Raw genomic sequence first — 15119 nt, forward strand, 5'->3', positions numbered from 1 at the left:
ACACTGCTTCCATTCCCAATCATGGTCTTCCTTGGCTCTCCAGCTTGCTTCCAATGGATTGAGGCTCCCCCTCAGCCTTCATAGCGATCCTCATAGATTCACTCTTCACAAGATGCAGAAAGTCTTAGAGTGTGTTCCTATTGGCCACACTAGAGTCATTTGCCTATCGCTGAAGATCACACCAATCAGAGAGACTAGGAGTATTCTCTTAATTGGTTATGCCCAGGGTCACAGTCTGTCCTTTGGGCAAGTCAGGTACATTTGCCTCATGTGGGCTGTGCATGATGAAAATATGCTTCCCTAAATAAAATTGTTAATCTAATCTCAAAGAAGCTGGGGGAGGTGAGGGGCCATCTACTCACTGGGTTGCATTAGACAGATTCATCCTTTGGTGTTTAAGCATGAGATAAGCTCACACAACCTCCTAGTATGTTTGTATCTAGATCAAAGATTTGCTGCATTAGTCTTCTTAAGGCACTGAGTTGGTCATATCAATCTCCTGCTCAAAGTGTTTTAGTAACTCATGTTTTTCATTTTTTTTTCAAAGACTTATTTTTATTTATTTGAAATAGTTTCAGGGAGAGAAGAGAGACAGGTCTTAGGTTTTCCATCAGCTGGTCTACTCCAGAAATGTCTGCAATAGCTGAGGCTGGGCCATCCCAAAATAATGATCCAAGAGTTTCATCTAGGTTCTCCATGTGGGTGCAGAAGCCCAGGCATTTGGATTATCTTCCGCTGTCCTTCCAGGCACATCAGCAGGGAGCCAGGTTGGAAGTGGAGCAACAAGACTGGAACTGGTGCCCATATGGGATGCAAGCACTGTGGGTGGTGGCTTAATTTGCTATGCACAGCACCAGCCCCTCAGTAACTCTACTGTAAGAGTCAGAGTCAGAGTCCACATTCTTCCCCTTTGGTAGTTCCCATTCTACAGTTGGACCCCCCACATACTCTTCTGAATTTATGTATCCACCTGTACTTGTTCCATGTGCCAGCTAGCCTGCATTGTCTGCCATCACTGAACACACTTATTGGTCTCTTACTGTGGTTTTTGGCTTGTTTGTCTTGCTCTACCTCATCACTACTTCTCTCACCCCAAGTCTTGTCTCAGGTGATGAGCCTAGGACTGTTAGTTATCTGCAACATTTGTTCTTCCCCACTTCTCTTAGGATAAGAACCACTGATTTTTAGCTGGGCACATAGCTACTCAATAGAAACTACACTTGATCAATACAGTGTAGATGTGGTGAGGTATGTGTCCCTTGTAAATGTTCAATAGAAATGCGCATTCCTTTCTGCCCCTACCTCCTTCTTGATGGATGGGACAAGGACATGATGGCAAGAACTTGAGCAGCTATCACATACCATAAAGTAAAAGTTCTGGGTTCAAGATGGTAAAGCCTGGTAGTCAGAGATAGCCACCTTATCAAACCTGGACAGCCTACATATATACACACGCATATATATAAATTTATTCATAAAATAAAATGTATTTTATATATATGTACATTTTATGTTAAGGTATTATTACTTTTAACTTTTCACCACTATAGAAATCATTCTTTTCCTAAAAGTATATTATTTAGGATAATTTTCCAGTGGCCTGCTATGGGATCCACTTACAATTATATTAAGTAAAAGAGGAATTAACTAAGGAATACAAAGATTTCTCATAGGGAGCCTCACAAGTAGACTGGAACTTGGGATTGAATTTTTACGGAGAATTCAGCAAGTACATTTGTGTCTCATGTATCTTTATTTTCCCTCTTATTAAGACTGTTTATGTAATTGGCTTAAAGAATACATAAACACTTGCATAATGGAAGGCAGTGTGTAAGAGAGAGAGAGAGGTGGAAGATTTGGAGTCGATTTTTAAAATACTTTCCTATCTACATGTAGTTTGTTAAAGTGATTCATTTGAAGAGAATCATACGTTTTTATTCTTACCTCACTTTCAACCTTTTCTCTCTTTTTTTCACAGCTGCTTATTTTGAGATCATGTAAGGGGCCTGAAATGCCATGTCGCCCACAATTGCAAAGACACTTTACAGGGAGCTTTGCTTTCATCTTGGAATTGGAAGAGCCAAGTTTGATTTGAGCCCTGGACCTCAAAAAATTATGTTACTAGATAGGAAAGAACGTCTGATTTTTGATACAATTTCCTGGTAACCTGTGTTTTCCATTTGCATTGTTGTTATTTACTGACTGAGTTACCAGTTTTACCAGGTTTTCTTCCTTGAGATTTTCTTATGTTCTTGTTAGCTCACCGATGTGATCTGAGAAGAAGCCTTATCTATTTTATCCTGCACTTTGTGGCTAAGATCTTCATCTGTAAAGATGAAGAAAGCTACCTTTACGTTATAACTAAGCATAGGAACAACCTGAACATAATTTATTCAATTTAAACTTTCTGGATTTTGTACTCATCCTGCTTTCTTGCTAAAGGTATGAAATGGAAAGTCTTAGGCTATAAAAGAAATCAGTTTAATGAGTTGTATCAGACTTGACTTAAAATTTGGTTTTTATTAATTTATTATTTTTAAAGATTTTTTTTTTTTACTGGAAAGTCATATTTACAGAGAAGGAGATACAGAGAGAAAGATCTTCCATCTGCTGGTTCACTCCCCTGTGGCCACAACAGCTGGAGCTGAGCTGATCCAAAGCCAGGAGCCTCTTCCAGGTCTCCCACGCAGGTGCAGGGTCCCAAGGCTTTGAGCCTTTCTCGACTGCTTTCCCAGGCCACAAGCAGGGAGCTGGATGGGAAGGAGAGGTGCCAGGATTAAAACCAGTGCCCATATGGGATCCTGGCGCGTTCAAGGCGAGGACTTTAACCACTAGGCTATTGCGGCAGGTCTTAAAATTTGATTTTTAAAGAAAAGGAAAGGTGGCCAACTTGAATACCCTACAAAATCTATGAAGTATTTAAAGTTTGAGAAGTCTGTCCTTTTGATACATCAATGAGCAATCTAATGGAGCATGCTCACAACACTGTCCACTAAAGCAAAATGCAGGCTGAGCTAAAATATTAAGTGTTCTGGCTTCCATAACGTGTTGTTTTATGGGCTACAAGGACATTGTTAGCCGTAGTACTTTGTTTTGGATACTAGTTTGGTTGTCCCCCAAAGACCCATGTGGTACAGCTTTATCCCAGGGTATCACTATTGGAAGAGGATGGGAACTCTAGGATGCAGGATCAAGTGGCATGTACTTGTCACTGGGGCTGTGCCCTTGGAAGATCATTGTCATAAGAGAATTGTTAGAAAATCCTGAGTTTGGATCCAGTCTCTCTCCTTTCTGGCTCCATTTAGGAACACTTGTTTCAACCTATAGGCCTCACCATTGTCTTCCATTGCCCTTAACAGAGGCTAAAGCAACAGAATCAGCCAGTCTTAAACTTACACTTCCAAAATGATGAGCTAAATAAACCTTTTCTCTTTTCAAAATTAGTTGCGTTAGGTCATTAAAAAGAAAACAGTAAAACAAGCTGAGTAACACAGGCAAATACCCATAGCAATCTTGCCATTCTTACACTCTGCTAACAGGTTACGTATGAAGGGAACTACCCCGGGCACATTCCCGAGAGTCGTGTGGATGGTAGATGGTTTGCACATGGACTTATATAGGATTCAGGTGTGTGGCTATTTTCTGTAATGCATCATACTTAGATCTTCTGTAGGATGTATCATAGGGCCTTTAAAGATAGCATTTACAAAGACAGTGCACTCTGCATGTATGCCAGTCACGCATTTTTTGTTTATTGAGTCAGTCCGACTGCATGCAGGCCTTGTACTTGCTATCAGGAAACTCATACGATAATAAGGAAGATAGAGAAATAAATCTCCGGTTACAGTTGTATGTGATGAATGCTAGGAAGAGGTAGGATGCTCCGGGAGAACAGGCAGGGGCACCGAGTCCTTACTGGGAGGGTGGGATAGAGCGGTGTGGCAGGAGCAGGGACAAGTACAGCTGATGTCTGCTGGACAGTGAAGGAGAAGCTGCAAGTGGCAAGGTAAGAAAAAGGTGGGGCTCAGGACACGGGGACAAGACACAGCCAGACAGGAGTGGATGAGCTCTGGGCAGGACTGGGGAGCCCACAGTGTGCTGGCTGTGGGGCTCATCCATCCAGCTAGTTATCTGAGTCCTTGGTTGGTGGGACAGTTATTAACAATTTCTCTGTCCCTACAGCTAGGGCACACAGGTGGCACACTTATTTGATAAATGAATGCCCACCTACACGGAGTAAGGCAGTCCATTAACGAGTCCATTGTAAACTAGAATGCATAGGACTTACGACACATTGGAAATAGGGTATGCATGAGTTAAAGTTGACTTTGTACACCTCTGGCTTAATTGTAGGTGGGTACTAGTTAAAATAATCATTGTTAATATTCTTTAGGCAGTCTGTATCATGCAGTGAAGTTTTAGGCATATCAAATCACCTAAACTTTCAACAACTTAGTGAGCTACACACCCGTACTAGACTCATGTACTGGTGGGAAAACTGGGGCTACTAAAGATTAGCTTGCCAAAGCCACTCACACAGTCAGTATGCAGTGGATTCAAATCCTGAAGTGGTGATTCCAACAGGCACAAACATAACCTACAGTCCTTTACTGCCTCTAACAGACATGACCAGAATGTGGAATAATGGTCTAGTTCAATGTGTAACGTGCACACTAATGCCATCTTTCATCAAATTTATACATGCAACAGCCAACTGTCTCTTTTGGTCACTTTTCGAGCTTTGTTGTTTTCACTTTCCCTACCTGGAGGACTAGAAAAGGAGGTGGTGGGGCGGGGAAGTTTGATGACACAAAAGATAAGAGAAGGTAAGTACAGAAAGGACATTCTCGAACGTTCTGGAAGTTCCTGGAACACAGGGCTCTAGGTTCGCTCGGATTTCATCTCCCATCCCCCGCAATATACTCGCACACACTTTGTTATAAAGGTACATGTGGACACCGTCCCAGATCGGTTCTAGGGGTCATAGTTCGCGGCCCAGGTGCCTCTTCCGACGCCCGGCGAGACCAATGCGCTGGAAGCTGAGTCGAGGCCACGCGCGGGCCGGGGAATGTCGGCTTAGGCACCTTCGCGTCCGTTTCCAAGGAAACCGTCGGCTTAGGCACCGGGGCCCGGCCGCGACACCTGCCGCGAGCCCTGCCCTCGCCGGAGCCCCGCCCCCAGCCTTGCCCGGAGCCCCGCCCCCTCCAGGCCCCGGAGCCCCGCCCCCGCTCCGCCCTCCCTCCGCGGGCGCCGGCCGCTCTGGGCCGCGCTCCAGGCGCAGGCGCAGTCCTACGCTCCCTCGGCGGTCCCTCAGCGCTGGCTTCTTGTCGCCGCCGAGCGTAGCGGCTTCGATAAGCCGTCTTCCTTCGCCCGGGGCTCTTCTCAGGGAACGCTCCTTGCCGCTGAGCGCGGGCCGCGGCCGCGGTGGGGTCGTCAGGTGAGTGCGGGAGCGGGAGGCCTGGGGCGTGGAGCACCGCCCCCCTGGGCGCCCGCGCGCCCTCCTCCTGCCCGCCTGCCCGCCGCCGAGGAGCGGGGCCGGTGGCGGCAGGTGTGAGTGCCTTGGCGGCGAGGGCGCGGCGCGCGGCGCGCGACCGGGGCGCACCGGCTCTTGCACCCGCGGCGGCTCCGAGGGGTGGTAGGCTCGGCGCCCGGGGTCAGCCGGGCGCCCCTGGGCCGCTGGTGGCCCGCGGGCGGCGGCCCCTGCTTGTCCCCGGGCGCGTTACTTATTAACTGCGCGGTCCCGAGTGTCTGAGGCGGGGAGCCCGGAGCCCGGCTACCTGTGGGCTAGCGGGAGTAGCCGAGCTCTGGGCCCCGGGGTCGTGGACGGGGAGACCAGAGTCCCGAACCAGCAGGCATCCCGGGGCAGCCTTGGGCCGCTGCGGCCCGGGTCGTGGGTCACGCCCGGAGGTTCACCGGGAAGGTGTGCAAGGCGTCCCGCGAGGCTTGTGGAGGTCACCCTGGGGAGGTTTCGGTGAAACCTGGTGGGGAAGAGCGAGCCAGCAGCCTGCCCCTGGAGGAGCTGGGTCTGCCAGCCTGGTGCTGGGGGATGGGCTGGGCCGGTGGGGGAGATGGGGCACAATGCACTGCCCTCCCGGCCTTGGCTGCTCGCCCCGCGCCCCAGGAACAGCGAGTTTGGCCGCTGTGGAAGTGTTGGTTCCGGATGCAGTCTGCAGCAGGTGGAGAGCTGCCAGTTATTAGTCGAGTTGAAAAAAAAAATCTAATAGGGCTGAAGGGTAAGGTCCCGGAGAACAGTGCGGAGTCCGTGCACTTGAGTCTCGTGGGAGTGTTACCTGTTACATACAACATCCCTTCCCACTCTTCTTTTCAGGGTCAGCTGAGAGCCCCATCGGGGTGCTGGGGAATGGTTGCATAATTGAAGGAGAACCCGGTAAGAGGATTAGAACGGAATCCAGCTCTTGTCGGTCAATAGACCCACGTTCTCTGCCTTCCCCTTATTCTTGTGCATGCTGTTTTAAGGAAAACAATGGTGAATGACACATCAAGGAGGAAAGAGGCAGACTAGGTTTGTATGCTGGTCATAGCAAATATTGGATACTGTTAAATATTTCACTAGTTTTATGAGATCTTGTACTGTTAACTTTTGTTATTTATTGACTAGTCTTGAGTGTTTAGACAGGGCTTCTCAAGTTTGGTCAGACATGGTTATGTGCTCTCTGCTGCTAAAGCTCCTGTGGAATTCATGCGAATAACTTCGCAGTTAAACAGTATTACTGCTATGGTGTATTTCTTACTATTAGAAGAAACGCCTTGAAGTGTTTTCCATTACGGTAGTGTTAGGCATTCATGAATTCTTGTGTGAACCACAGTGCTTAGTGTAACTCTTGTGGGTTTGACATAGCACTACAACTCTTGTCTGTTAACAAACACCTAATTTTTCACCAGGATAGATACTTGATGTGAATCTGCTTTTTGATTAGATCCATTTGTACTTTCTGCATTCATGTAGATAACAAACTTCCATATATATTTAAATATGTTTAAAGATTAAGTTTGGGGCCTTGTGCAGTAGCCTAGTGGCTAAAGTCCTCACCTTGCATATGTTGGGATCCCACGTGGGCACCAGTTCTAATCCTGGTGGCCCTATTTCCCATCCAGCTCCCTGCTTGTGGCCTGGGAAAGCAGTCGAGGACGGCCCGAAGCCTTGGGAGCCTACATCTGTGTGGGCTCAGCTCTGGCCATTGCGGTCACTTGGGGAGTGAATCATCAGATGGAAGATCTTCTTTTCTGTCTTTCCTCCTCTGTAAATCTGACTTTCCAATAAAAATAAAAATAAATCCTTTTAAAAAAGAGATTACATTTGATCACTGGTGCTGTGACCTAAGTCTTTCCTGTCGTACCGGCATCCCGTATGGACACCAGTTTGTGTACCAGCTGGTCCACTTCTGATCCAGCTCACTGTTTATGGCCTGGGAAAGCAGCAAGAGGGTGGGCCAAGTTCTTGGACACCTGCACCCACTTGGGAGACCCAGTAAGAGGTTCCTGGCTTTGCACAGCCCATCTCTGATGACTGTGGCTGTTGGTGAGTGAACCAGCAGTTGGAAGATTTCTATGTCTCCTCTGTATAACTTTGCATTTCTTTTTTTTTTTTTTTAAGATTTATTTATTTTTATTACAAAGTCAGATGTACAGAGAGGAGGAGAGACAGAGAGGAAGATCTTCTGTCCGATGATTCACTCCCCAAGTGAGCGCAATGGCCAGTGCTGTGCCGATCCAAAGCCGGGTGCCAGGAACTTCCTTCAGGCCTCCTCGTGGGTGCAGGGTCCCAAAGCTTTGGGCCGTCCTCAACTGCTTTCCCAGGCCACAAGCAGGGAGCTGGATGGGAAGTGGAGCTTTCGGGATTAGAACCGGCACCCATATGGGATCCCGGCGCGTTCAAGGGAGGACTTTAGCCACTATGCCATGGTGCCGGGCCTTAACTTTGCATTTCAAAGAAAAATAAATAAGTCTTAAAAAAAAGATATATTTATTTTGAAAGTTTTACAGGGAGTGAGGGAGAAAGAGTGAGAGTGCATGTACTTTCATGCTGGCTCCCTATCTGGGTGGCTGATGTGGCCAGTGCTGGGACAGTGTCAGAGCCAGGAGCTTCATGCAGCTCTCCTACAGGGTGACATATCCTAAACACTGGGGGCATCTTCTGCCCTCCCAGGCTATTAGCAGGGAGCTGGGTTGGAAGCAGAATAGCTGGGACATGAACCAGTGCCAATATGGGATGCCAGTGACCCAGGCAATGGCTTGCACTATTGAAGCACTACCCTGGCCAGATTCGGTAATATTCTTCACCTCTGATTTTCCCTCAACTTGCTCTTCCTTCAATACAGGCTCTGCAAATGATTTTTAAACTGGAAACTTCTTAGACATCTGGGCCACCCCCGTGTTTTAATAGCGCAGGACAAAAACTTGGTAGGTTACTCTGGTTTTCCATTTAGTGCAGTGATTGGTAGACATTGTTTCCCACTCCCCAAGTGGGATTTGCTCAACAGTGAGTGAGCTGGACAAATGAAACACTGTGTAAGGCTCAGTTCCGTCACTTTGGCTAAGCACGTGACTTTGAGGAAGCCATGGCTCTGAGTTCATTTCTCCCTTTGTAAGAGGAAGTATCAGATCCCAGTATGTGTCATCGCCAGCACTCTGCTGGTGTTCATGTTCCAGCCTTGTGTGGACTTCTGCATAGTGGGAGGGGGATTTTATGAGGTGCACCATAGGAGATGTGAGAGCTGGCTTATGGGAAGCCAGGCTCAGAAAATGTGAGCCTCCCTCCTGCGGAGCTCTCTGAGTACCTGTTCCAGCACATCTGTATAAGGGAGTACTGCAGTTAACATAGGCACACTGATGACAAGTGTTGGTGTCATGTGCTTTCCTGATTGAAAACTACCCGAGGTTTCCGATGATGCCCTACTATCATTTTGGCTTGTGTTTTATATGTGAAGCCTGGGCCAGTCCCTGAGCCCTTTTGTGTCTCATAGGAGACAAGGAGCCAGGTGGCACTATCCCCATTTCACAGATGAGAAAATTGAGACAAGGAGAGATGAAGTCTCTTGCCTAAGGTTATGTAGCTAATTAAGTGGCAGGCCTAGATTAGAGGTCATGCAGCTTGCCTTTCATCTTTTTGCTCCTAAGTACTGTGCTCTCCCTGGCTTCATGGGTACTTTGTAATGTGGAAGAACTGTTTGCTGTTTAACCACTACCCTCTGCCATTTCATGTATAGGTTGTAATGCTGAAGAATTGTTTGTAATTTAGCTTTTATGAGATCCTTAATATTAGTGTAGCCTATAATTCCTACTGTGCCAGCAGAGATTTCTTTTTTTGAAGTCAAACATTCAGTGAGCATCTGCTCTGTGAGATATTGGGGGTAAAAGGAAATATTCATATTTGTAAGGTGTCTGGAAGGTAAGGCTAGGTACTTGCTCCCCTGTCTTGTGGAAGCTGCTCAGTTTAGAAGGTATATGTATGCATCAAGAGTAGTATAGTGGGCAGGGGAGGAAGGATGGGTGGTGGTGGAGATGTCTGGGCTTTGTGGTGTTGAGGGAAAGCTTTGAGGGATGTTGAAGGAGAACACTCTTAGACTGGTTCAGCAAAGGGGGAAGCAAATTGGTATACACTGATATCTTAAAAAAATTAGCTGAGTTTTGAGAATTCCCTCTGGTTATTTTCTAGCTTCTTGTACTAGTCTTCTGAATTGTACTAGATTGTACTCCCCACCCCCTGCCTTTTGTTTCTATACTACTGAGTACATGTCTGTTTTGGTATTTATAAGATGTCTCTGTTTTGGCATTCATTACTTTTGATATTTGCGGAGTTTCTATTATCAGTGCAACATGTTATTAGCAAGGTGATGTTTTCCTCTAGTGTACCAAGCTTTGAAGGGCTTATTGGGACCAATACCCAGTGGGAAATGTTTGTTGGCAGATGGGCAGTTGAGGACTGTTAGGATGTGTCGAAATTGATTGAACATTAGAAAGTAAAATGAGTGTTCAGAATGAGAATTGAGGGGGCGAAGGAAAGAGATATTTAACACATAACACTAATTTGATATTTCTATTTTTCCTTTCTCTTTCTGTTTACCACTAAATGAATTTCATAAGCTTCAGCTGTGTATAGTCATGATTCAGAAACAGTGAAAAATGTAACCAATTTGTCTTAAAATGTCAGCATTACAAAGTTAGATAGCTATAGTTGTTTTTTTTTTTAAAAGATTTATTTTTATTACAAAGTCAGATATACAGAGAGAGGAGGAGAGACAGAGAGGAAGATCTTCTGTTCGATGATTCACTCCCCAAGTGAGCCGCAACAGCCGGTGCACGCCGATCCGAAGCTGGGAACCAGGAACCTCTTCCGGGTCTCCCACGCGGGTGCAGGGTCCCAAAGCCTTGGGCCGTCCTCGACTGCTTTCCCAGGCCACAAGCAGGGAGCTGGATGGGAAGTGGAGCTGCCGGGATTAGAACCGGCACCCATATGGGATCCTGGCGTGTTCAAGGCGAGGACTTTAGCCACTAGGCCACGTCGCCGGGCCCAGATAGCTATAGTTGTAAGATACCATTATTTAGGGGAAGATGAAAATCATCAAGATAAATTCTTGAGATATTTGTTGTTGGTTAATCAGGATTATAAACCCAAGCATGGTGGTGGCTGGTGAAATTCCACTGGTGGGTGTGAATACATAAGCATGTATTCACATGGATTAACGATCTAAAACTAAGAAACTTTAATAATGCAGAGGGTCGCAGAAGTGTAAAGGAGAATACAAGTGATAACTTAGAACAAGTTAAATGAATGGATTTAATTTGATGTGTCCAGGTGAGAGTAATAACATTATTTGTGTTGGGTTACCTGTTTGATAGATTGGGCTAAAGCATAAAATAACGCTTCAAAAACAAATACATATACTGTTTTATTCCCTGTTGGGGGCAATTCATATTTCAGTTGTACATGGGGACTTGAAAAAAGTATGTAGGGAAGTGGAATTAAAAGATAAAAATATATACTTTATTTCTCAAGTTCAGGACACCTTTACGAAGGTGAGGTTGGCTGTTCAGCTCACCCCTAAGGAATGATGTCCTTTTTACATAATTAACTGAAGAAACATGCGTGCCCTTTACTAAACAGAGGGTCAGAGAAGCTAAGGTCAGGATTGTGACTTGGATGCCTCCTGGGTTCCCATGGAAACTCCCATTACCTGACCCTTCTGGTGAGAGGCCTGACCGTAAGCGTCATTGTGGGTGTGGAAGAACTCTGTTGAAGCGTCCCTTGGCATTTTTCTGCTGAAGTGCTGGCTGGTTTTCTCAAAACATTCTCCTAAAAAGCAGCTGCTGCTGTTCTTTGCCCTCAAGAACTTTTGCAAGCAAAATGTTTGTAGCATTCCGAAAAACTGTGGTCATAACTTTGCTCTTGACTAGTCTGATAGTTTTTCGGGTCATACCTACAACTTTCTGTGAGCATTATTTTCACTTTTTTAAAATTTATTTTTCATGATGTTTACATAGTTGATCAGGATGGGAAGGGTTGAGGATCAAAGGATAATGGGTGAGACCGTTGCTTACACATTTTCTTTTTCTTCTTCCTGTATATGGGGGAGAAGGCGATAGAAGAGGAATAACCATGCCCAGCTTCCCAACCACCACATAACCCTGGGGATTGGGGAACTGCCATTTGTTGTCATCCCAGGGTCCCCACTGTGGAGCATTTTCTGAGTATTCTGCTCATGTGGTTTCAGTAGTTCTGAGATGCTGCTGATAGTGCTGCTCCAAGATGAGGAAATCCTTCCAAAGTCGATTGGCTGTCATTGTCCACCTCTGAGTCTCCATTAGCCCAAAAATTTGCTGTCAAGGTTTGCTGGGGTAGCTGATCAATTTGTTCTGCCCTGCATCCTCAGCAAACTGGTGGGTGCTGTGGCCCGGCCCAGCCCTGCCCTCTACATGCTTGGCCCTCATGTACCACATGGGAAATTGCAGTCCAGTCAGAGCGAACCCCAATAATCCCCACTGTACTGGCCCTCCATCTCTGGTTCCTATGCCCGCCAGCATGTACAGTGGACTGGTCTGGTTTGCCCCACATTATATTGAGATCTTGTATACATCATCGGGCATTGAAGCCTAACTCAAACTGACTGGTTCCACCATGCAGCCCACATTCATGCCGGCAGGTACCACTGCCTGTGCAGTCAGGACAGGCCCAGTCCTGATTCTCGTGCTCACTAGTGGGAGTTGCAGCCCATCCGAGAGGAGCCCACAACCTTCCCACTGGACCCAATCTCTACCTCAGATACTGCACTCCTAGGTTGTTCTGCAGTCTAGTGTGAGCATTATTTTGGTTGTGCATTGTTTCAAGATTTTATTGATGAGGCCATGTGTCCTGTCTTCTGCAAGTTCTTCAAAGCAGTGCGTCGGGATCTTGATCTCACGTAGTGAATATGTCCACCTCAAGCTATGTGCTTGTCAGTAGCAGAACACACAGCAGTTTTAATACTTACCAGGCAGAAGGTTTGCTCCCATTTAGTTGTTTGTTCAGCATTGTGGCTATTGTGGATTGAGGGCTCTCATGCTGGCCATTGCTTTTTTTTTTTTAATTGGAAAGTCAGATATGCAAAAAGGAGGAGAGACAGAGAGGAGGATCTTCGTTGAAGATTCACTCCCCAAGCTCCACAACAGCCAGAGCTGAGCCAATCTGAAGCCAGGAGCCCACAACCTCCTCTGGGTCTCCTGCACAGGTGCAGTGTCCCAAGGCTATGGGCCGTCCTCGACTGCTTTCCCAGGCCACAAGCAGGGAGCTGGATTGGAAGCAGGCCTGCCTGGATTAGAACTGGCACCCATATGGGATCCTGGTGTGTACAAGGTGAGGACGTTAGCTACTAGGCTATCGTGCCGGCCTGGCTGTGCTTTCGCTGTTAATTGTGCATCTGCTTCATTTAGGGAATGGGTACAATTATCTTTTTTTTTTTCACAGATTGATGTCGATCATGTACTATTGTGGGCTTCGTCTTCAGTATTGTCTCATCCATTCTTGACAGAGTTGCACACCATAAACTGATGATACGTTTTGGGCATGTTCTGCTGATACCGCTCTTAGAGAGCATCTGTGATGTCACCTTTCTCTCAGGCATTTCTGTAAACTGAGTGTGTGTACCTGCTTCACGTTTAACATACTTCGAGTGGCTGTGATAGGGTTTCTCTTCTGATGTCTTATCCTTGGTGCCTCAAACTAGCTCCTGTTCAGATCTGTTACAATAAGCCAGTGTATGTTTATTTTTGTGCAGCACATTTTTGAAATCTATGCATAGTTTTTTTAAAATAATATACATTTACCCTGAACTTCTTGAAGACCCCTCATATTTCTTAGACTTGCTTTCCTCTTTAATCTTGGTTAAATGATGATACCTTTGTATTAATTACACAAACCCTTGATATGCTGTATTCCTGTTTTTACTTATTTCTTAGATCTTTACAAGTGCTAAACATTGTATTATGCTTTATACTCTTCAAACATTGTGTTGGTAATTAAGCCATGATATTCTAAAATGCAGGCAGGGAAGATAATAGTACCACAATTGTTGTCAATGACAAAATCTGAACTGGAGTAAGATTTTCTGAAATTAGTCTGATGAATGTTCAGGTTTTCTCAAACCTTAAAACTATTTTCTTGGGCCTGGCACAATGGCTCAATTGGCTAATCCTCTACCTTGCAAATGCTGGAATACCACATGGGTCCTGGTTCATGTCCTCGCTGCTCTACTTTGCGTCGAGCTCCCTCCCCGTGACCTGGGAAGGCAGTGGAGGATGGCCCAAGGCATTGGGTCTCTGCACCCATGTGGGAGACCTATAAGTAGTTCCTGGCTCTTGGCTTTGGATTGGCTCAGGCCCAGCCATTGTGGCTTTTTAGGGAGTGAACCAGTGGATGGAAGATCTTTCTGTCTCTCCTTCTCTCTGTAAATCTGTCTTTCTAATAGAAGTAAGTAGACCTTTTTAAAAAATAAACAAAAAGCTGTTATTTCTCATCTTGATAACTCTCCAAGGTGCTTATGGTTTTATATCTGTCTTTCACCAAAGGTAGCCTGTATTAACTGTCTCCAGTCGTCACTGCTTTGCTATTCATTCCCTTTCCACAGACTGAGCGTTCAGTTTTCATATATTATTGAGTATGTAAAATAAGGTTTGCACTGTCAAATGAAATTTGAAAAATTTTTTATTTGTATTTTTTTGTTTCAAGGATTTATAATTAAATACAGTATAACATTAGTGACCCAAACAGTTCAGAACGTTTTTGGAAAACCCCCATTGTGAAAAACTGTAACAACTAAAATCTCTAAATATATCAGTCTGTACATTGAGGAACTGTGGAATTAATAAATGAGAAATAGTTGGTGGTTTATCTTAACAAAAATGGAAAGATTGTATTGTTTGGCTACTTGACTAGTTTTTCCTTTTGATTGTTAATTAAGTTCGTTCTTGTAAACAGAGTGCTTCGTAAATTGCAGATTAGAGGGTCTTTCAGTTATAACTAAAATGCTGGTTTGGAAAGCTGACTTCAAAATTATAATGAAATTCAGCTCAGATGTTTGGTGCAGTGGTTCAGATGCCACTAAGAATGCCCATCCTCCATCCCGAGTACCTGCACTCCAGCCAGTTCCCCTTCTGATGGTACCTTTCTGCTGATGTCCCCCGGGAGACAGTAAGTGCTGGCTCAAGTAGTGGAGTCCCTGCAGTCCACATGGGAGGTTTGGAGCAAGTTCTTGCCTTCCAGGAAGTGTATGGAAAGCCTCTTTATCCCTTCTGCTTAAATAAAATAAATATAATTTAAAAGCAGTATTAGAAGTAAATGAAAAAATGATTTTATACGTGCATTTTTCTTTGTGTGTAGGTGTATATATATTTGGATACTCTGTAATATATTTGGATACTATTAGTTGGATGTATATCAATTAAACTTTATTCTGAATGGATCTGGACATCTTTTAAGAGCATTGTAATTCTGGAGAATTTCAAATAAAATAAGCAGACACAGTGTGTAGTGAACTTCAGAGTTCCTGTCATTCAGCACAGTGGCCATCAATAATGGTCAGTCTGCCTACCTACTTTTCTTCTTTTTGTATTATTTTTCAGGAAAA

The 15119-nt window shown here is 45.2% G+C and overlaps 1 protein-coding gene across 3 annotated transcripts in view; it reads left to right on the plus strand.

The window, feature by feature from the left end:
- The first annotated feature begins 5633 nt into the window (after positions 1-5633).
- RAB3IP (RAB3A interacting protein) overlaps positions 5634-15119 on the plus strand; it is a 48961-nt gene continuing 39475 nt past the window's right edge. Inside the window, exons 1-2 of one of the 3 annotated variants that reach the window (XM_058673492.1) lie at positions 5634-5653; positions 6329-6523. In XM_058673492.1, the coding sequence (XP_058529475.1) occupies positions 6492-6523 (32 nt within the window). In that variant the 5' untranslated portion in view covers positions 5634-5653; positions 6329-6491. Of the gene's footprint in view, positions 5654-6328; positions 6524-15119 lie in introns of those variants that run through there. The other 2 variants (XM_058673491.1, XM_004583020.3) reach the window with 2 other exon arrangements.

The sequence above is a fragment of the Ochotona princeps genome, chromosome 15 (genome assembly GCF_030435755.1).
Source record: "Ochotona princeps isolate mOchPri1 chromosome 15, mOchPri1.hap1, whole genome shotgun sequence".
Lineage (NCBI taxonomy): Eukaryota > Metazoa > Chordata > Mammalia > Lagomorpha > Ochotonidae > Ochotona > Ochotona princeps.